Raw genomic sequence first — 23,791 nt, 5'->3', positions numbered from 1 at the left:
ATTCCTAAGTAGAAAAAAATTACCAAAAAATTCCAGGTAAGGTCCAGACTGAGATGTTGAAAGTGTTTTAGTCTCCTCATAAGAGTAACTCAAGCATTTCAGAGTGCATAAAGATAATAAACTGTGAACTTTTGAAAAATTCTGTGGAGTACACTTAATACATTTATAGTCTGTAAGTTGGAGGGTTTTTTTCTTTTTTTGTTAAGTCTGTCCAGTCCTTTTTTGTTTGGTTTTTTTTGAAAGGCATGTCCCAAAAGCTAACCAACTGCCATCTTTGGGCAAGAGATTGAACTGAAAACCTCTTCAGGTCTCTTCTAGCCTTATCATATCATAGAATGGTTTGGGTCTGAAGGGATCCTTAAAGAACAGCTAGTTTCAACCCCTCTGTTGTGGTCAGGGTCACCTTTACTAGACCAGGTTGCTCAAAGCCCATCTAATCTGGCCTTGGACACTTGCAGGGATGGGGCATCCACATATTCTCTGGGCAGTCTGTCTTGCCACCCTCATGATAAAGTATTTCTTCTTAATATCTAATATAAACGTACATTCTTTCAGTTTGAAGCCATTTCCCCTTGTCTTATCACTACATGCTCCTGTAACAAGTCCCTCTCCAGCTTTCTTGTAGGTCACTTTAGGTACTGGAAGGCTGCTGTAAGGCCTTCCCAGAGCTTCCTCTTCTTCAGGTTGAGTAGCCCCAACTCTCTCCACCTGTCTTCACTGGGGAGGTGATCTAGCTCTCTGATTATCTTTGTAGCCCTCCTCTGGACCTGCTTCAAGAAGTCTTAAGAATCCTTCTCATGTTGAGGGCCCCGGAGCTGGATGTAGTTCTCCAGGTGGGGTTTCACAAGGGCAGAGCAGAGGGCTGGAATCTCTTCCCTTGACCTGATGATCACACTTGTGTTGATACAGCTCAGGATGCAGTTGGCCTTCTGGGGTGTGAGTGCACATTGATGGCCCATGTCCAGCTTTTCATCTACCAGCACCCCCAAGTCCTTCTCTGTGGGGCTGTTCTTAAGGAGTCCTCCCAGTCTGCACTCACCTCGGGGATTGCCCTTACCCGGGTGTAGAACCTTGTACTTGTTGAACTTCATGAGGTTCTGTCTTGGTTTGAGACAAATTATGAGGAAATGTTCTGAGATGAACGTGTCCTCTAATGGAAGGCAGGTTTTGGCAGCCCCTCCCCCACAAGTTTGGAGGGAATTTCTTGGAGGAAAGTGAAAAAAGACTGTTTATTTAACAAGTAGGGTGCGTGCAGGCAAAGAGAAAAAAAAAAAAAGAATAATGTTAGATAATAAACCTTCATGTTGTGGAGAAAGATGGTGGATTTTTTTTTAGAGTCCTGCTTGGCTTCTCCTGAGGTGCTCTGGAGCTGGGGTGCCACAGCGTGGGGCTCCTGGTGATGTTCTGGTGTTTTGGACTGGAGCAAAGCTGAACAGTTCCAGAAGAAGAAGAAGCCACACTCCTGGGAAAAATTTCTTGCCTCATCTAACAGGCTGGCTAAAAGCAGGAAGGTGCTCCCTCGGCTCTGCTGTGGTGAAGATGCAGGGGAGTGTGTGTGAGTCCTTGAACATAAACCACGCTGAAGGATTTTCCTGGCTTCTCTCCCCCCCTCTTCTGGACCCAGCTTAAAGCTATGGGATCCATTTCTGGGCAATAAGCAGATGATAGGGGAATACAGTGTTGTTGTAAAATCACCCCAAGATAGGTTCTCATGGTCCCACTTCTCAAGCTTGTCCAGGTCCCTCTGGATGGCATCTCTTTCTTCTCTTATGTCAACAGCACTGACTCTGCTGTGTGTCATCTGCAGACCAGCTGGGGGTGCTAGGTCATACTGAGCTTCTCATCCACTAATCCACCCCCAAGTCTTTCTCCTCAGGGCTGCTCTCAAACCATTCTCTGCCCTGCCTGTGCTGGTGCTGGGATTGTCACGCAGGACCACACACTTGGCCTTTGGCCACCTCTCAAGCCTGTCCTTCTGGTTGACATCCCTTTTCTTCAGCCTGTTGACTGCACCACACAGCTTGGTGTTGTTGGCAAACTTGCTGAGGGTGCCTTGATCCTGCTGCCTATGTCACTGACAAAATGTCAAACAGCTCTGAGTAAGCCCACCCCTCACTGGTCTCCACTGGGACATTGAGCCCCTGAGCACAGCTCATGACTGTGACCATCCAGCCAAGTCCATGTCCACTGCATGGTCCCTCTGTCAAATCCATGTCTTTCCAGTGTAGAGACAAGGATGCCATGGGGAAAATGCTTTGCACAAGTCCATGTAGATGATTTCAGTTTCTCTTCCCTCCACCACTGCTGTAATCCCATTTAAGAAGGCCACCAAATTTGTCAGACACAATTTGCCCTTACTGAAGCCATGTTCACTATCACCTATCACCTCCTTATTTTCCATGTGCCTTAGCATAGTTTTCAGGAACATCTGCTCAATGATTCTATAAATCTGGTTTCAGTTGTCCATTGGTTGCTATGTTAAGCTTTTATGAATCATAAACCCCCATTTATCATATTATAAATGAGACAATCTCTGTCTATGGGAGAGTTTCTGTTGCCAGTTAATATCTGCCATTGCTGCAGTCAGGAGAGAATCTAACTATAGAAAGAACATCTATTGGATGTCAAGATGTTCTATATGAGTCCTGAAAGTTTTTCACCACTTCATTCTAAAATAACCCATAGCTACTGCCTTTCTGCTAAGGCAGGGAAAGATGGGTGCCCTACATCAGGATTTTGGAGACAGCTGTAAGTTTGTCCATTTTTTTTTGTTTGGTTTCTTTTTTTTCTTCCACAGAGATCAAGGTGTGGAAACAACCTTTTCTTATGTCGTTGTCTGGAAGATTGTATTCCTGTGGTTGTTTTCATGCTGATGGTTTTCCTCCTAAATATGTTTGAAGGTGCCCAAACATTGTATAGATTAGTACTTTAAAAAAAATTAATTATGCATATCTATATTCTTTTTTTTTCCATTAAAAATATGTATTTAATTACCCAAACCTTGTGATTTGGACTGTTGTTATTGAATTCAGCCAACTTCAGTGTGGGTAGTTTTATGGGTATCAGTCAGTTCTTAAGCACTGGATTGAAGGATGCCCTTGTCTGAATTTGGGAGGCCTGGGTGCCATGTTCAGTCTTTAATCTTTTTGTGGCCCCCAGCAAACCATTCAATTTCAGCCTTTTTTATATTATTTTGTTTTATGTACCTTGTAATTTTTTCTTTATTATTCAGTAGGGAAAAGTTATCCTTGCTGAAATTACTTGCTCCCATGACAGTGCTGGACTGAGCTTAGATGGGATTTCGGAGGTCCAAGAAACACCACACAGCTTAACAGTAATATTAAAGTGACTGATTGTTGGGTGATTTAATTTTTTTTGGCATTAAACAGCCTTTGGTGAAATATGAAGTGAAGAATGATGGTGGCAGGATTGCCATATTTTTAATAGACTTTGAAGCGCTTTCAGTTTAGAAATATTAGAAGAGTTCTTGGCCAATCTCCAGTATGTTAATAATTTGTAGGAAAATCTATTCCAGTGTTGGGAAACAACAGTGTTTTACAGCTGTCTTCTGCCAATGTTACAGCTCTTCAGCTTTCATAGTGACTTGGTTTTAAGTCTGAACACATGGTGTTTGACAAAACATTTTTTTTATTGTTCTTGCTCTTGATATTGCTTAAATGCATTAATTAGAATAAAATTGTAACTATACATACAAAAATTAATGACATTGTTATCCAATTTAAGCCGTCAAAAGAAAGTTTTGGGTTTGATGAATTTAAAAATCATTATAATGTAATGTTTCTCTTCAGTCAACTCATTTTTCAGAGAAGACTTTGCAAATAATTCTTGTTATACACAGGGAGCTGTAAACCCAAAATTTCTTTATTGTACTTTAAGTGGGGATCTTCATGCTGGATATTGAAGACAAAAATCATAATCTTGCTCTTATACAATAAAAAAATTAGATATTTTAACTCAGAGTTTCCAGGGTTAATTTGTATTCTTACTTTATTTACACTTCATAGAGCTAGCTGGCATATCCTATCTTAAAAGTCAGAAGCTGAAATGAAGTAAAAAATATTGTCCAAAGAAGCATTTGCAAGAATTGAGTCTTTCCATTTAGTTGGGGATTTTTAAGTATAGAAAAAAAAACCAACCCAAATCAAAACAACAGCAAACACAGACAAACAAAACCCAACACCAACTGAACAACAATGAAACCTAAACAACAACAGAAAAAAACCAGCTCCCCAAATTCCCCTTTTACAAAAATCTTCACGAAGGAAGAGTAGAGACCATCTTTGTTAAAAACTGTACTCAGAACTCCGTTTAAATTTTGTTGCCCAACTAGGTTGGATTTGGGTACACAGTCAAAGGGGTGATTGTGAATTGGCTAAGCACGTTTCAGCTTGCTTTCACTGGGTAGTTTAGATATGGCTTTTAGCATCAATAAAACAGCATGGAGTTTAGGCTACCAAATACTCTCTTCTGTAGCTGAATTGGAGGATTTAAGCCATCCAGGAGGTTTCAGTCACCCCTTGGAGTGCAGTGTGTGTGTATGCTTTTGGCTGCCTGGACTCCATCCGGAGTGCAAAGCCTGGATCAGGCTCAAGCATACCCAGCTCTGTGACTTGTGCATCTGTCAGTGCTGCTGGCTGGTTGCTTGCCTGAAAACAGCCATGTTGGCCTAGGAGTGGGAGTGCAGAATGTCTACTGATAGATTAGGCTACACTGTGCTTGGATCAGCCCTTTGGTCCATTCAGGCAAAATGAGTGACTGGGGTCGTGACTGGTGTTGTGTGCTCAGATCAGCCCTTTGGTCCATTCAGGCAAAATGAGTGACTGGGGTCATGATTGGTGTTGTGTGCTCTGACTTACTGCTCCAGAGTTCTGACTTGATCCATGCCTTATGGTTTCCATTACATTTCTTTAATTTTGCAGTAATATTTGCAGTAAATCTTTGTCTAACTGTCGGGCACCAGGTGAAGGTAGGTCATGCTGAAAGAGAAGGTAAAACTGTATCCAGTTGTGGCAACAAGGCAGGCACGGTCAGTGGCCTCATTGGAAAGGGGCAGTCTCACTGTGTGTGAGCAAGGTGAGCACAGTGGATTAGGGGACACTGACCAGGTTCAGCCAACAGTATAATTTGCCAGGTGAGTATATAATGGTAAGAGAGGTCCAAGGTAAGGGAAGGCAGGCCTGTGAGTTAGGATCAACAGAATCACTGTCCTGGATGGACTCGACTGCAGTGTGGCTGTACCACATTCCAGACAGGGCACAGAGGCAAGGCTGGCTAAAACAAGGGGAGAGTGACTCTTCAGAGGCTTTCTCTGGCTTTTTATTGAAAAGTTATCTTCAAGCCTGGTTGAGATATCCCAAATAGTGCTATTAGTAACTGAACCAATACCGGAGAACTGGCCCCAAGCACAGGCAGCCAAACTCCTGGGAGGAGGGAGGGTGCTGTTGTTCTGAACACCTTCATATAGTTCTGCAAGACTCTTGGATACTAAAATAATAAATAGCACATTAACAGTTTAAGCTGATAGGCCTTCTGTAGTAATAATTTTATCTTGAATTCAGAACAACTTAGCACTGTGCTAAAACTTAGATTTCAGGCAAGGCTAAAGATACAAAAACTATGCAAGGCTTCCTTCCAACTCCTGCTCTTCAAAAATTTTCCTTTGCATTCTTTTACTGTTATCACTGGAATTACACAGAGTGAATTGTTCTGATTTGACTTGCAGTGGAAGCTATGTTATTGTTGCTTCTGGCTGAAAGGAGGAGCAGGGTAAATAAAGGCTTTGAATACATGAAAGGTATGAAGAGTTTCTCACCTTGAAGCTGATAGTAGAAATGAATATATTGGCAAGTATCACCATGACCATATGCTATGCTAGAATTTGTCAGTGTGCTGCATCATGACAGTGTCCCATTTGAATGAAACAGTAGTGGATGTGATTTTAAGAAAAGGTATTTTATAATGCTCCATATTGGAATGATATTTTTACATTGTTTTAATATATGTCCTGACTTCTTTTTAAAAAAACACTTTCTGCGCTGAAAGGCAAAAAGTACTTTTCTGCACAGGTGTTGCACAAGTCACCTGTATAAAAAGTTTCCTTTAAGTGTGTTTATAAGGCAGCAGTGGATTTTATTGTAAATGGGATGTGGTGGAGGACAAAGAAAAGTAGTATAAGTGAGGACTTTCTGCAAATGAAATATTGTTTAATTGTTTGACACTGAATAAGTTAGCTAAGGAGAAAAGGGAAGTAATAGGAAAAGGTGAAGTATTTGCATTTCTGAAGAAACTGAGTGAGCACAGCCTTGTCCCAATTCTGCTGTGTAATGGCATATAGGCAAATCAACCTATATATATGCTTTCTAATTTGGTAGTATGTGGGTACAAGTTTGTGTTAAACGTTGGTTGTTTTTGTTCCTAGAATAACAAAAGGTATAGTGTTGTTATAGCTGTTTCAACAAAATCAATATTCCACCCTAGCCATGTATATTTCATTTTGCTGTTTAACTTTGGTAAGTGGGCCAGTTCTTGAATCTTCTGGCTCAAATATGTTTCCATGTTGTGAGGCATCAAAATTTGATAGTCTGCCTTTTGTTTTTTGAGGGACTATAATCAAATGATGCAGAGGTAAATAATTACCTCTTTATCAGTCCTGGTCTTTGTTTTGGGAAAATGGCCAAAGGATTCAGGGCTGAAGATGTGTCTATGATAGATACCAGTGTACTTAGTAAAGACCTATAATGAATAACTGAAACAGTTGGACTTGATCTTAAATGTCTTTTCCAACCTAAATGATTCTATGAAACCTTATTTGTCCTATCTTCTTCTCATACTGCTTGTGGTTCTGCAATTTTTTGACAATCCTTATAATCTTAGTGTTTTACAGGATTTCTTCACTTATTCTTTAAGGTTAATTTGTCTTCCTGTGGAAGCTAATATTGCTGTTACGATGGCAAGTAATAGTATCTGCCATAAGAAAAATGGATGTGAATATAGGTTTACTTGGCATATTTGGTGGTATAATCAGTGCCCTGTAGAAGCAGCCCCCTCTCTACACTGTTCTTGTCACAACTCTCATGACAGTAATCTAAATTGGAATAAAGCTTTAGCTTTAGTCTTGAAAAGGGACTTTTGGAGTAAGAAGGGCATGAAGATGGCCCAAGGCCATATTTTCAGATTCAGTTTTGCTTTTATTTATGAGTCAAGTGCAACTTGTTTGGAAAACAATTTTTAGTTGGCATAATTACTGACAGTTTCTTTCCTTTCTATGCAGTTGTACATTCATATGCGCTTGCCATTAAAGCAGTGGTCTTTGTTCTGTGTTCTTAGTCTGCTGTGTTGAATAAAAGAATTGTATTTGAAAGTACAGTATTTACTTTTTTTCTCATAATATGAGTTTTCAGTCCTGTTTATCCTTAGGTCTTTACAAAAATCTACTTGCTAATTAAATAGCAGAGTCAGCTGCCATCTGCTTTCTGGGAATTTAACTAGAAGTTTTATTTCCCCTTCTTTTTGGCTAGCATGTTGTCACACTTTAATGTCTCTCTAAATTCTCCCATGGTGTAAAGTGCAGTGAAAAACATAACAGCTGGGGTGAAGCTTTGATAACAACAGCTCAAGTGCTAATGACTTCCAGGAAGGTATGTACCTATATAGTTGGGCAAGCAACAAACAAGAAAAAATATTTTAGATTCCAGCTGACTAGCTGACAGATGCTAACTCTTCTGACTTTAGGTATCTTTTTGTTAAAAACCAGATGTTTGAATAATTTTGGAAGGTATTTAGAGAGCTATAGTATGATGATATCTTCTGCTGATAAATCTCTGCTGAGTGAAGAGTTTTCACTCTTTGGTGAGCTCTGTGAAGGCTTTTAATAATACCTGACAGTGGCTCAATCTACCTTTAAAACATTCTTGTCCTTTGAATGGCCTTAGGTTACAATAGTACATAACAGTCTTGAGAACATTCAATAGATAGAACGAGAGCAGAGCATCTGTGTGCTGCTTTGAGAAGAAAAACAATAATGCCTATGCATTTTTATAGTAAATCTTTTCAGCTCTGAAAAGTTTTGGGTGTTATCTCCAGCATTTTCATCCGCTGACTTCAGAATTATTTAGTCACCTCCAGTGTTTTACAACAGCCAGGAGGACCTGAGAGCCTCAGCAAGTCTCCTCCTGCTGGCCTCTATGAGTGGAATGTAGATCAACAGAAGCAAGTCTTTGAAGACTGTAAAAATATTTACAAATATGGAAAGAAGAGATGACTGGTGCAAGAAGGAAGTGGTGCACTTGATCAGTGCTGATTTACTTTCTTTTTTTTTTTTTTTAGGTGATTTACTGAAGTGTTACTTAAGTAGCTGTGCTGGTGTGAGTGAAGTATCTACTGCCTTTCAGTTTATTAAACTTGAAGTGTCCCCTGCTTTTGAATGAAACTGAGCTGTTGGCAAGGGGATTATGCTGGTTTTAAAATAATTTTTACAAGCATGCCCCTGGCAAGTGTAGATAAGTGTGTGTTTTTTTTTTTTTCTTTATACAGTATGCTGTCTGCATTTTAAACAGTGCCCTTTTAGAGACAGAAGGTGACACTGTTCTTGCTTGAAATTGATTATTTATTATTGTGTTCTTTATACTTTTGCAGGTGAAATTCTTTCTCAAAGATATTTAAGTGTTAAAGTCCAGGTCATTAGTCATCTATTCTAGGTGCACAAAACAGCAAAAACATCGCATGCCTTTCACAGATCCCAGTGGTTTTGGAAAATTCCATGGGTTTTCTTAATACTGGCATTACAGACCCAGTCTAGACATTGTCCCTTCATGGATAAATGTGACACAACTGTGAGAACCAATCATGGAGATTAGAATGGAAAACCATTATTTTGCATGGTTTCCTTGATGATTGTGTAGTTGTCAATGGATATGTCTTCAGCCTTGGACAAGTGACAAGTTTTGTTGGCCATAGAATACCAGGGATGAAGGAAGGGAGATAGAAAGCAACTGGGTACATGGCAGGCAAAGAGTGAGGGAGATCAACACAGAAAGCAACATAATTCAGAAAAATGATTCGTTAAAAGATGTATCAATGCCTTCTTTGCCAAGGCAAATACAGAATAGAGGAGGGGAGTGGGAGAGGCAGACTGAGCTAGAGAAGAGTGAAGAGAAAAGGACCATAGTATTAACTGTGTAAAGGAGGACTAAAATATGATAGGAAAGGTGGCAGTGGCTAAGGCCAGTGAGAGATTTCTTTGTGTTTCAGTGAGACCTGCACAGCTGAGGAGTCTCTCTGGAATCTGATGTGTGCACCTGCATGCTTGCTGATTCTGGCCCTTCCACCAGCTCCCCAAAATCACTGCTGAGAAATTCTCGTCAGCTGCAGTTCTAGAGATGAGTGACGGAAATGATTCTCTTCTCTAACCATGCTATCATATTTCCATTTACCCAGCTCAAAATAAAAGGCTTTTGAAATGTTCTCAGGATTGCAGTTCTCCAGACGTTCAACCACCTATTCCCAACCATTATAACTGTTTACAAAGCAAAGCTTTTATTGCTTCCTCCCACGTAAAGGAAGCAGTGATGGGACAGAGATTCATCCCTAGATGACAATGTTTTTGTGATTCCAAAACAAACTTTCTAAAAATTATTTTTAAACTGAAAAAGGACACTTTCTTCTCTGCAGTTGTTACTGTGTTGTTTTAAAAAACTTTTCTCAGATACCATGAATCTGACAGTTTGTGCTAGCAACCTCATAAGATATAGATGATAAAAATTAAGTTTTCTACTTTTGTATATTACAAGGCCAGGTTCTTTAATGTTACTTGTCTTCCTACTGAATGTTGGATTCCCATATTATTTCTTAATTGCACCTTTTTCTCAGTTCTTGCTTTCTCTTTTGAGTGGAAGTATATGGGTGAGAGAGAACAGGTAAGATTTCTTCCTATTTAAAAAGGAAGATTAAACCTTCAAGGCAGGTGTTATGTTGACAGTGTAGTAGCAGTTAGAGATTTGAATTTGGTGCTTGCTGCAGGGTGCTAAACAAGGTGCTTGTTAGTAAACAAGAATGCATGCAGCTACTTGTCTTTCTTGGTATTAAAAAAAATATAATCTTTATGCAGCAGACTGCAGCATCCCAAACCTGAGCTACCTGTATGTAAAACAGGTCAGGTAATATTAGTAACCTATTGCTGCAGTGAGGTTTCTTATAGAATCACAGAATGGTTTGGGTTGGAAGGGACCTTAAAGATCATCTAGTTCCAACCTCCCTGCCATAGACAGGGACACCTTCCACTAGGCTGCTCAAAGCCCTGTCCAGCTTGGCCTGGAACACTTCCAAGGATGGGCATCCACAGCTTCTCTCTCTGGGCAGCATAGATACATTGCAATATAGAAAGAAGCAAAGTAAACTAGTTCATCTTTAGGGTGCAGCAGTGAGATGCAGTGAGTATCTGAATCTTTAAAAATAATTTGAATATTTGTCATCTTCAGAGTTGATAATCTTAGGGCCTTTCTACTGACAGTAGGTCAGCTACTGGTGTAGCACCTCTTGCTATGCCTAGTAAGGACTACTGCTGCTGCTGGCCAGCATTAGCTGCTCCTTATTGTTCCAGTAGAACATTTTGCCATTTGTGTGGATAATATCCATGTGACTGAAGTCATTCAGGCTCAAGATAAAGCTTCAATTCAAAGCCTTAAACACTAAGCTGCAATTGCATGGGGTTCCACTGGGTTAGATTTGGCTGTCCCAGAACATTGTCAAATGCTTTATGTGTAAACTTACTGTTTTTGTAAAACTTCTTTATTAAGTGTTAAAGAAAGAAAGAAGAAAACAAAAAGGAGGGGGAAGCCTCAGTGTTTTGCAGTAAAGTATTTTTAGGACAAAAATTTAAGCTAGTGGGACTAAGGTTAAGAAAACAAAGGCTTTAATGTAGTGAGTCGAGAGTTTTAAGATCTTCATTTATTATTGCATTTTGTAGTGTTTTGTACCCAAAAGAGCACTCATGTGCCTCAGTGAACATAATCCTTTTGTTTTTGCTTATTAGAATTACATTCATAGAAGCGTAAAACTGACAACCTGGAATACAATACAAAACTGTGTTTTTTGTTACATTTGGTGCCAAAATCACAGGAATTATTTGTGAAAACTTTAGTGAAGTTTTACCAGTTTTATGTTGAGGAGTGTTATAATGCTGTGGCTTTGGAGTGGGTTTTAGGTAGATTTTATTTTTGCATTAATTTGGTGTCATGATTAAATTCTTGCATTACCTATACTGAATCTCCATACGGGAATATTAATAGTCCATTTAGTGGCACTGCAATATGTTTTCTGTACAAGGATGCCTTAGGTGGCATAAATCCCATAGGTCATGTAGCTATTAGAAGATGTGGGAATAAAGCTGTTACAGATAGAGTAGCTATGGGCTTTGCTTGTTTTAAAGCATGTTTGTGTTTACATCCCAGCAGACATTCTACTCCTTGATCTTAGTAGCAGAGCCTGGTGGGAGCAGAGAAGCAGTATATCTTCACCCAGAAATAAAATGTTCTCAACCTGGCTTTTAAAAAATAAATGAATTCATTTGTAATTTAAGAATAATAATAACAATAACAGTAATAATAATGTTAAAAGGACAATAACAGGTTTCGCCCTCTCCACTGATTTTTCTGGGCTTTGACATCTTGCATTTGAAGTGTCACCTACCTACCTGTGCACCTGCTCTTATCTAGATGATATTTTATATGGGGGATTTCAAAGGTCCAGAACAATTTACATTGAAGATAAGATTGTTGATACTGATGTAACAGAAAGTGTTGATGCTGCATGTGTTAATATTCTGATTTAAAAACAAACAAAAAATAGGACTACAAAGCTCTGTACTTAAATTCAGAGTAATATCTGAATTCCAATGCCACATATTCCAGAAATTGCTTTCTCGCTGTCTTTATTAACTGCTTAGTGAACAAAATTGCATAATAAACTGTAGAGTTGTTAAAAACAACACAAATAGTTTTTAGTTACTGAAGTGCTCACAGTCTTTAAAAAGAATATATTTCAGAAATAATTAAGTGCATTTTAAAATGGAAGGATTTTTTGCCACATCACAATATGATTCAGGTGTCCTACTCAAGGCTGACTCAGCAGATTTTGCTGATGGGAAAGGAGAAAAAAAGGTCGAGAATTGTGTAGCCATGTATGTGAAGTTATTGAAGTATTGCTTCAATGCAATTTCTCCTCAGAAAACAGTGACTGGACAGGTAGTATGTACATATTTTCCCTACCCAGAGCTCCCCAAATTCTTTTGTATAAGACAATCTGAATTACTGCAGTATCTTCTGTTTCAGGACTTCTGGCAAAGTACATTATTACATTCTACACTTAAATAGAATGGCTGTTGTAACTGCATTGTTGGCTTCTCTTTAATTACTGTATATGCACTGATACTATGTATACTTTTTCTAAAGAGTTTATGGACCAAATCCAATACTTTGAGGTTAAAAGAAATCTGTGCCTGTATTTGAGTAGGCATTAAATCTTGCCCTAAAATGCTGGGCAAGGAAAATACACTACTTGTTCGATAACTTCAGTGCATCCAGAATCCAAAAGGAACACAGCCATAGTTTCTGGTCAGTGCAAGACACTGTGGTCAGTCTTAATGTGACATCCCACAGTTGCTTACCATGGTGTGGACCCAGATCTAGTATGAACTGGATCCTAGGAAGTGGGAAAGGGTTTTCCTGCCTGAGAAAATTATAGGTATCACTTAAGGGCTTTGCCTTCTGTTTGTAGTCTGTTTCACCTTCTTAGAACAATGTAAGAGGAAGGAAAGTGGAGTAAAAATGTTTCTATAAAATATGTAAGAAATAGAAATATATCATCATGAAAGAATGATATAAAAGAAATCAAGAAAGACATGATGATATGTCTATGCTAAATGACTTGAGAAGAAATTATATGCATAGGCCCAGTTGTCACAAGCATGTTCATACACTAGTAATTAATTGCAAACAACATAGCTACTTGTGGAAGTGAGAACAGTGAAATCAGCCTCTTAATCAGCATGTTTATGAATTTCAGTACAATTGTATAGCGTTATAGAGAAAAAGAGTGCTTTCAAAACCGTTCAGTGGTAATTTAATATTATTTTCTTTTCCTTCCTGTCCCACAGGTACTCTGTGTCTGCATGTTAACAACAATCCTAGGATGTATATTTGGCCTGAAGCCTAGCTGTTCAAAAGATGGTAAATAATATGTCTTTTATTTAGTAATATTACTGAGCAATTCCTTTTTTTTTTCCTTTTAGTGCATAAAGTTTCATATTATCACAATGCCACCCTTCTTGCTGCAGGAAGAGGATTGCATGCACTGCTTGAAGCAATATCAGTAAGAGAGGAATAAAAATACCAGAAAATAAACCTCAGGTGTACTCAATTCTTGTGTGTACTCATTTGAGAGGTAGAGATCCTGGTACTCAGTGTCTGGTCTGGCAGCTTCCGTGTATCCCAACTTTCACTGTGGTGATGTCACATGGCTGGCTTTTCTCAGCTCACCATTAAAAAAAAACAAAGCAACAAAACGCAACAACTTCTATTTCATGTTGTCCTGGAACATTTGTTTTTCATCTTTTCCAGTCAATTATGGATGAAAAAAAAGTTATTTTTTTACTGGTTAGAATTGTAGCCTGAAAACATTCCTTGTGGAATTCCTCTGTCTATTTTCTGTCCTGAAAAATATGTGGTTTTTTCAATGGTGAAGTTTCTTCAGGTAGAAGGTTACGAAAGATTTTTTTTTTTTTAAAGAAAAAAAAATAGGGAACAACTATGAAGAATAATTTTGAAGTTGAACAAACAATGACTTTTAACAGAAGTTCAGTTTATAAAACTTCTATTATAATATATATAGGTTTCTTCTCATTTTATTACAGCTTTGCAGTATTGGTTCATTATTATCTCATTTTCCTCATATCACACACCTCAAGATTCTTCAGAAGAGGAGCCAAATGATGGAGGATTTACCTCACTGCCTTCTGGTGATTAGACAGTGTGACGAAATTCTTAAGTTTTGTTAATCCTTCACATCACCAGTTTCTGGTTGGTTGGGGTTTTTTTTGGTGGTTGTTTTTTGATTTGTTTTTGTTGTTTTTTTGGGGTGGGAGTGGGGAGTATTCCCCTGCCCTCAGCAACCCCCGTCTAATAGAAGAATGCTATGTCTTTTTTTCTTTTTTTCATATTAAAATTGAGCAAAAAATAAACCAGTGAGCAGTATACTCAAGTTTGTATCTCTTGTGTCTGCTTTGGAACACCCCACTTTTTGTCTTGAGATCTTGCATATTCTGAGTGACTGTACTCACATCTTCCTGTGACACAGAAAGGCAAGGACAGTCACAACTAGAATTGTAGTCTTTTATTTAATTTGTTTCTGCTGTACAGAAACACCATGTTCCTCCTAAAACAGAACAGAACTCTTTGTTCAATATGATGAAAAAATATTTTTGTTCCGTAAGAAGAAATAAGCATTTGGTTGGAACAAGACTTTCCTTTGGCTGTCACTGTTTTTGCAGCCATGCTGTAAGTTGTGGAATGGCCAAGTGTGTCATTTCACACGCTGACTGTACTAGCTTCTTTTGCATGTTGACTGATTTGGGCTCAGCCACTGACATCTAACACTATCCAATATTACAGTGAAAACCTGCAAAGGTCGTTGCTTTGAAAGGACCTTTGGAAGCTGCCGTTGTGATAAAGATTGTGTCAAGCTTGGAAACTGCTGCTTAGATTACCAGGAAACATGTATACAACCAGGTAAGGATGGAAAAAAGCTGAGGGAGCAATCTCTCCTGTTCTTTGACAAGGGACAGCTCAGCATATGTGAGTACTGTTGTGGTCAGGACTTACTTCAGATGGGCTGTGAGAATAAAGCGAGGCTACTGAACAGCAGAGTGGTTCTGATGCCACTCATCTCCCCCTTTTTGTGCTCTCTGTGTTGCATTCCTGGGTGGAGTTGCAGTGGTGATGGTAGTACTGGGGACTCCTGTGGAAACATCAGGGCTCTGGTACAGCTGCTGTTTCACACAAACAAAGCTTGGGTTTCACTCAGCTGGACTACTTAGGAGCTGACATAGCCAGTAGGCTGGCTTTCCCTGAGGAGAGACACTGCAACAGACTGTGCTGCTGCCCTCCCCCTTGGAAGGAGGAGGAACAACAACAAATGGAGGTCTTAGCCAGCTGTTTGTTCTCTGGTGGTGAGACAACAGTGATCTGCATTGTTCCTGGCATCAGGGATAACTCCTACGTCCTTGGGCAAGCCTGGAATAGAAGTGCATTCTGCATATTGCATTTGTCTACCATTGCCTGAGTGAAAAGGGGGAAGGACAGAGCATCTCTGTGAGAGCTGCCATCTCTCCTTACCCAGCTGCTCAGGCCCTCTGCCTTGTAACTCCCCAGCCTGAGTGTGAAGCAAGGATCATGAGCACGAGTCAAGGCAGGACAACAAAACAGATTGCACTGGTGAAGGATTGCGAAATGAGAAGCAGCTGCCATGAGTTGCCAGAAGGCAAAGGTCAGATAGGCAAATGTGTGAAAAATATGTTGGGAAAATCTCACAGGGAAAGGTGTTAGTGCGGGTAGAACACCAAGGACAGAACTCGACTATTTTACCTACTTTGGTTTTGCCTTAATGCTTCAAATGCAGCATTCCTTTCAGATAACATTTTTTCTTCTCACTCCTCTTTAAATGCATTTGATTAATGTCTGGATGAGGTCACATTGATACATTTAAAATTCCAATGTGGACTTTGAAAACCAAAAAAATTAAACTGAGCTCAGATCCCTGCTTCAATTGACTGCTGTTGAAAGGTCAGGTTACACATACATAGTTGATATATCCAGGTACATAGTCACATGGGTTTTACTCTGTTTTATTACATCACTCCCCTTGTGGATAAAGATTTTTTAAAAACAAACTGGAGAGTCTGTCTTAGCACTAAGAATGCAAATGAATTGATTGATGGTGTTTGTTTTTTTTTTTTAAATCAGCCTTAACATCAGTGGAGAATCAAGTAGCATCATGTAACTAGAACCATAATAGATTCTTCTCTCTCTCATGGAAGTAAAGATCTATTTGATATTAATGGAATTACTGAAATACAGTAATCTGAAAGTGAGTTTAACCTCCTGGCAATGCTTTTAGGGATTTCTAATTGCTGGTCATGTATGAAAATCATTGAGTGTTCTCTGTTCAAACATTTAGATTTGGCTTCCATGTTAAGATCTTCACTTAAGTGTCACTCAACTGGTAAATTCACTTGTGTTTGTCCTCATTGAATGTAAAGGATTTATTTGTGCTTATGACTGATAACAAAATCACAGAGTTACAGAATATGCTGAGTTGGAAGGGACCCATCAGCATCATAAAGTCCAACTCCTGGCCCTGCACAGGACACCCCAAGAGTCACACCATGTGCCTGAGAGTGTTGTCCAAATGCTTTTTGAACTTGGTCACCGCTTCCCTGGAGAGCCTTTTCCAGTGCCCAGCCAGCTTCTGGGTGAAAAATCTTTTCCTGATACCTAACCTAAAATTCACCTGGCTCAGCTTCATGCTCTTTCCTTGAGCCCTGTCACTGTTCATGAGAGTGAAGAGATTGGTACCTGCCTCTGTCCTTCCCCTTGTGAGGATGTTGAAGACTGTAATGGGGCTTTACCTCAGTCTCCTCTTCTCCAGGCTGAACAGACCAAGTGACCTCAGCTGCTCCTCATACACTTTCCCCTCCAGACCTTTCACCATCCTCATGGCCCTCCTTTGGACACTCTCTAATAGTTTAATGTCTTTCTGACATTGTGGCACCCAAAACTGCCCCCAGCACTCGAGGTGAGGCTGCCCCAGTGCAGAGCAGAATGGGACAATCCCCTCCCTTGCCCAGTTGGCGATGCTGTGCCTGATGCCCCCCCAGGACAGGGCTGGCCCTCCTGGCTGCCAGGGCACTGCTGGCTCATGTTCAACCAGGACATCCAGGTCTTCAGATGATACAATGTAATGGAGTATGCCATTCAGAGAAACCAGCGTTGTTCTCTAATAAAGTCAGCAGTGGAGCTGAAGTCAGTAGGTCTTCCTGTGAGCTTAAGTATCGAGTCTTAAATAGTGGTAGTGATGCCTGTGCCTAAGAGGTGCTGAACGAGGCTGGAGTGTCTGATGATGACTGGTAAAATATATTGTGACTTCAAATGCAAGTCAGAATAAGTTAGTGCTGCTCAGTGTTTTCTAGGCATTCCAAATTCAGACTCAATTTGTTTTTTTTTTCTGGGGGAGTTTTTTGGAAACTTTTATATAGTATGATCTTACTAGATTAAACCCACATAAATTACCATATTTTAGGAGATCTTTAAAAAGGATTCTTTCTGATCTGTGATATTTATACCCATATGCTGCATAGTTGTATTCAGATGACTATGCTCTTGGATACCTAGTCATGGGTGTTTCCATTTCCTGAAGTGCCGAAGTTTGTGATGCTATGCATGTATGAGATAACTCATCATCTCTATTACACATGAGGACTGTTCCTCAGTGAGTAAAGATTTGAGACTGAACTTAACACTTGGGTTATTAGTTCTGGACTTACAGCAGTATTAATCATTGTGCTGTCCTTCTCTCTCACCCATTTTTTAGCCCACATATGGACCTGCAATAAATTCAGGTGTGGAGAAAAGAGGCGACCAGAATATCGTTGTTCCTGTTCAGATGATTGTGTGGAAAGCAAAGATTGCTGTGTCAATTATCAAGCTGTTTGTAAAGGTAAATATTATCAACAAATTACTACCATCTTTCATATGTACCCATAGTTGGATAAAAGGAGCAAGAACATAATATGACTTTAAAAGCATCCGGTAAAATGAAAAAAACCTTGTATGTGTCAGTAAGAATGTACTGTCTTAAACAAATGAGTGCAATTTATTTTTTTAAGGAGAGGCAAGCTGGGTTGAAGAAGAGTGTGAGGACATTACTGAACCTCAGTGTCCAAAAGGGTGAGGAAATTGTATATTTGCATAGCTCTGCTCTTTGCTTGCATTTCATTTTTGAGATTGTTTTCCCTGCTGTGCCTTCCTGGGACCTGCTTTACACAGTAAAAGTAGCTGCCAGACAGAGAGGAACACCTGTTCAGCCAGCATTTGGTGGTGCTTACTAACACATCAGGTTGCTCTATCCCAGCACTTGCTTGACTTGCAAGACATGCCTCTTCCTCAACCCTGCTGTGTCTCACAGACGTGTGTGCCCTGGGCACCTCTGCCTGGTTGCCAGCTGTATTATTGACCTACATGTGCTACAATACCCACCATCCCAAATATTTTGGGACCCATCCAGCAACCTTAGACTCCTGAGATTGCTTCCCTCCTTTGTCACTTTAAAAGACCTTTCCAATAGCGTGCATTTTCCAGCCTCAAAACTGCAAAATATGGGCAGATTGCTGTTCCAGCTCCACCAGCAGTGGGACAACACTATTTGCAAGCTGTCTGAATTACTTTCTTTAAAAGGTGTAAAGTGCCATGGGATCCTTGTATTCTCTGGCTCAGCTCCACATTGGGCCTGTTCCTGCAAGTTATGTATACACTGTGAGGAATGACTCATGTAGTTTATGGCATCAGCACTCAGGCTTGAATAGTACAGCAAAGCTCCCAGCCAGGAAAAAAAGCCTGTATTTCTTGAACTGTTTTTCCTGTGGGATCTTCAAATTAACTTCATAGCTGAAGTTGACTATAAACTATGATTGTATATCTAAGCTATCAATAGAAGTGACTTAAATTCTTGATTGAAATATGTTCCACTAGTAAATACTTGCTAGATATGTTATGGGATAAGTTGAATTCAATTATGTTCTTGTCTGACAAGTATCAAAAAAATCAGACCTATTTTATTTTGGTTTTGAAATTATAGTGCGATGGGATATTTCTAGTAAAGTAAAACCATTTTATTTTGTTCTTATGTCATTACTTTTTTGAATTAAGATATTTAAATCATGCTATATTTATTCATTGGAGTTATAATGTCAAACAAAATACATAACTTTTTGGAATATTTCATACCAACTGAGTACCCTTCATTCTGGTTCAGAGCACTAACAGATGCTGACATGTCAGAACCTTCTTCAGGACAGAAACAGAAGCTTCTGTCCAGCTTGTAGTCCAAGTCCCCAGTAATCCCCTATGGAGGAAGGTGATAGCCAGGATGTTCTTGAAGTTTTTCTCATTAACTTTTGTTCTGAGTTCAGGAGCCATTTGGGACTTTGTGCTGGGAACTGAGTTTAGGATGCTGATTTCCCTAATGCAAGGTTAGGAAGCGTTGCCCCCAAGAGGTTGGTAAACAAACAAGTCTTGTGCAGATCCACAGTCAAAGTTATTGACACAAATGCCGTAGGGCAACTCCTGTGGGTTAACTTGTTTTCAGGGTTTTTTGTTTGTTTTTTCTGTTCAGCTCATGAAAGGGATACATAGTTACTCTTCTAAAATTGTTTTAATCCTGGTAAACCCCAAAATGTTGCAATAAAACCCAGCCCAGGAAAGGGTGATATGTGGTCAAAGTTGAATCAAGCAGTGTTGACTGAAGTCTCATCTCCGACTATTAGCACACAAGCCTCTCCCGAAAGTCACAACTCTGTAAACAATCCACTTCTTCCTATGCTGTGTGGTAGGCAGGAGTGCAGGTGACTTTAGTTGCAGTATTAATTTTGAGACTTCAGGATAGCAGATATTTTGTGGGTTCAGGTTGCTGGTTTTATTCTGTTTTAATTTTAGCTGTGTTTTAGCCGTTCCTGTGGTGCAGAATAGACAAAAGACTACTCAGCATTCGATGAGGTGCTTAATGTGAGAAATCCCACTGATTTCAATGAGACTGATCAACTGCTTAAAATTAAGTACACACCTAAGTCTTTCCAAAACTGGGTTTTATGTTGCTTAATAGGGTTATAAAGTTAATAGGCTGTAAGATCTGAGGAGTGATCTAGTCTTCCTGCTGCTCTAGGAGTGAAATAATACTCAGACAATTCAAACCTACTCAAGCAGTTTATCCTAGTACTTACATAGATGGCTTTACTGATGTCTTTTTGTCCTCATGTCTTTTTCTGTACTTCAGGCCTATTACTACTTGTTCTATCTTCATTGAGTTGGAAGAGCATCTGATTCCTTTCCTCTTTGCTGATCTCTCTGTATACCTGGAGGTTGCTCTTATGCCTTCTGTTGAGGCTTTCTGTACATTTAGTGGGACAGAAAGCTGTTCATCTGTGCTTTATGGCTGTATATAGGCAGTAGTGTATGAGTGTGTGTGGGATAGGAAGTTTTCTGTGTACTTCGTTAAGCTTTGCAAGGGAACTTTCTTTTCCTTCTATTTTGCTTTCTTTTTCTTTCTTTTAATTATGGTCTAACCTGCCTGCAGTGAGGTAGGTCAACTTGGCAATGTGTTCCATGGTTCTGGGCTCTTGATCATCCAGACTGTGAACCTACTAGACCACAGCAAGCCTGTGTTGCCTGCATAATGTTTCCATAGAAGCCGGTTTATAGGAGGGGATAATTGCTACTGCATTTCCTTCAGTTTGGAGTCAGGATGTGACTGTGGCACACCTATTTATCCAAGAGCTGTGAAACATGCTCATCTTACTGTTTGGACACAGCCAGCATGAATCATTGGCAGGACCAAAACTTGAGCCTCCCAGGCTTGGTTGCTCATGACAGCCCATTTCTGAAGTAGCAAGTGCAGTCTTGGCTACTGGCAGGAGAAATGCATGGAAGTGGCAGATATACCTCGGAATGGAGCTTGGGTCAGTTTGCCTGGGGAATTTACTGGAGCTGTTCCAAAGGGAGTGCAGTTTAACATGGTCTGTCACACTTTGCTTCCCTGAGCACCAGGGCAGACCACTAAATAAATGAGTTTTGGCGTGTGTAGAGTATACAAAAAAGTGAAATGGCCAGTTGCCCTCATTGTGGCAATGGCCTATTTTGCCAAGTTTAATTTTACATGTGCGAAGGGGTCTGTAGCTAGATTTGCAGACAACCAAAACATGTATTTAACAGTTGGTTTACTTGTAAATGCCAAACCAGAAACAGCTGCGTAAAGTCCCTTTCTAAGTGGTTGTTTTAAGTTTGGTGGGGTTTTCTGGTTTTGGTTTGGTTTTTTTTCTTTTTTAGGTTAGACTTGTTGGTAAGTAATATTGAACAGCCTTTGCCTCAAGGTTCATATTTCATTGCACAGAATTTTGCAGTGAAGATTTTTAGACCTCTACATTGAAGTGAATCAATTTATTGAGCAGGAAGGGGCATGGAGAAGGTATTTTCAAAACTTGCAGAGATCAGAATATGTGGTGCAAAAAAATACTTGTAATATGGGTGAAGGTAGTGCATAAAGTTTCCTTACTCTGTTCTGCCCAAGGGCTTTAGTTTTGACCTAAAAATCATTAATTTCTTGTTCCCACTTGTGCCATATGAATTAAAAAGCAGGCTACAAAAATACATCTTAGAAATGCATTTAAAAATGCATTTAAAAGTCTTATTCTGTCTGGGGTGTAGGGTAGGCTATGTAACAGTTCGGACTAATGAAATCCTTTCGGCTGAACAGTTGTCCAAATTGTTGATTAAAATTTTCTTAGGATAGACGTGTTTTGGTTGCCTGATTATTCTTTAGTTTGTTTGACTGACACACAGCTTATAAATGTTTCATTTGTAAATGACTGTTTGGATTTTTTTGTGGGGTACATCACTAAAGAAATCGTCAACAGTTTATAAATAATATTTGTCTTCTATCCTCACTGTTTTATTTTTGGAAACTAAAGTATAACAAAGTTAAAAAAAAAAGGCATTTTAATTTTACAGTTTGTAAATATAAAAAGGGAAAATGAGCTTGCAGTTAACACATAAAATATATTCAATTGTATTATGAAATTCCATATTTTCAGTAGTTATTGCTGCACAGCAGTGATTTTTTTTTTTTCCCCAGTCTCACATGCCCTCATGTCTATAGGTCAAACACAGGGTATGTTTTCTTCAAGGAAGAAGTTACTGATGTTACAGAAGTTACTATTCCTGTCTGTGATGCAATGTTTTAAGTACTTACAGTTGGAGAGAAGTTGTTTGAACAGGGCTGAATCTGGGAACAAGTCAAGACTGGAAAACGTAGGTCCTGTGGAGACTGTAAGGGGAGAATTTATTTGTGTTGGTTCCAGTGAAATCAGTTTCTGAATTTATCCGTCAAATTCTGGCAGAAATGCTATTACAGTGTTTCCAGTCGCAGGGCCATATTTTGAGTTTGGAGATTGGTGGTACGTCTGGAGCAGGAAGCAAGTTCTTTTTGGTTAGATAATCTTTGTAAGATGAAAGGAAGAGTATGTGTTTTATTTGCTGATTTAACAGACCCTGTACATTAGACTTGCTTACAGTTCTCTGCACTGTATATATATAAAAAGGAATCCTTTTTTTCAGCTAGGTTACAGGTTGTTCAGGAGCAAAGTGAATAAAGGAAAGTTTGGCTTTACATTGCCTTCTTTCCCTGCTCTTACATTGGGGTGGGAGAGTGGGGTTGGAGGGGCTGAATGTTGCTTCAGTGGGACTGATTTCAAGATAAGGAGTACCAAACCTACCAGATGGATCATCTGAGCATCTTGACTTGTTCTTCACTTTATGGGTGTGTTTGAAATCAGACCTTGACATGGCTTTTCTGTGCATGCCCCACTGCAAACCTCAGCTTCTTTGGGCAGGGTTTGCTCTGCCAGCCTTCAACCCGATGGCTTGTGTGCTCACCACTGTGCCAGCCTGCAAACCCTCCCGCTTAGGAGGACTTCCTCGGCCTGGTTTATAGCCCCATAATGAACATTCCCACTGTTTGGGGGAAACTTTCTTGAAATTAGTGATAGGAAACTGTTTCTCAGAGACTGTCTTTTAATATTCAATTTCTATTTGTTCAGATTTACCAAGTCTCCAGTATTACTATTTTCATTGGATGGCTTCAGAGCAGAATATTTGCAGACTTGGGGTGGCCTTCTACCTGTTATTAGCAAATTACGTGAGTAGTTTCTTTGTCTAAGAAATATTATGACGTCTTACCTGAAAAAACATGGATGCAGCTTTGCTCACTCTTTAAAATCCTCACTCTTCTGCCATGAATGTGGAAGTTGTTGCCCTAAAGAACACCCATGCACAGGGAAGTGAGGTGTGGGAGAGTGGAAGGGCAAGAAAGAGAGATGGCATGAGGAAGGGGCCCTTTCGATTTTCAGTGAAATCTTATAAATGATAGCCCCTGTTATATTTAGGAGGTGGATGGTTTTTGCTGTGAGATTACTTTATTTCTTCAAAATAGAAGTAGATTCTTTTTACTCTATAATGCATATCATCTCATATTTAGGTGGAATGGCTTTGGAAAATGGAAAGCAAGATAAAAAGCATTTGATTATATTTGGAAAAAGTAGACAGAGAAGGAAGAGACTAAGAAGAGATGATATACAAGGGCTGGTAGAAATATGATGCATCCAAGAAAGCCTTAATTTAACAAACATTTCCAGAGGAAATATTCCCCAGCTTTTTTAGTGTCTTACTTGATTTTGTAGTGTCTAAATAATTTTAGTTACTTTTCCTGTTTCTGTTTTGGCTGTGGTCTGTAGAGAACTGATGGTATTTCTTGTCTGAAAAATACGCCAATCTTCTTGACATTCATAAATTACTACCTGGGGTGCCTGGTTTCAGTTTGACTAAAAATAAATCAGTAAAAATACTTGCTTTTTTTTTACAGTGGTTGTTACAACTTGATGTGTTCCAGAGCATAA

General features: G+C 39.4%; 1 protein-coding gene across 4 annotated transcripts in view; it reads left to right on the top strand.

Moving 5' to 3' along the window:
* LOC104690600 (ectonucleotide pyrophosphatase/phosphodiesterase family member 1) overlaps positions 1–23,791 on the top strand; it is a 52,796-nt gene that overhangs the window by 2,793 nt on the left and 26,212 nt on the right. Inside the window, exons 2-6 of one of the 4 annotated variants that reach the window (XM_039568977.1) lie at positions 13,172–13,244; positions 14,685–14,801; positions 17,662–17,787; positions 17,957–18,017; positions 22,937–23,034. In XM_039568977.1, coding sequence (XP_039424911.1) covers positions 13,172–13,244; positions 14,685–14,801; positions 17,662–17,787; positions 17,957–18,017; positions 22,937–23,034 — 475 coding nt within the window. Of the gene's footprint in view, positions 1–13,171; positions 13,245–14,684; positions 14,802–17,661; positions 17,788–17,956; positions 18,018–22,936; positions 23,035–23,791 lie in introns of those variants that run through there. The other 3 variants (XM_039568978.1, XM_039568979.1, XM_019290461.3) reach the window with 3 other exon arrangements.

The sequence above is a fragment of the Corvus cornix genome, chromosome 3 (assembly GCF_000738735.6).
Source record: "Corvus cornix cornix isolate S_Up_H32 chromosome 3, ASM73873v5, whole genome shotgun sequence".
NCBI lineage: Eukaryota > Metazoa > Chordata > Aves > Passeriformes > Corvidae > Corvus > Corvus cornix.
Note: the sequence above shows the minus strand (reverse complement) of the source record. Positions and strands in the feature narration are given on the sequence as shown.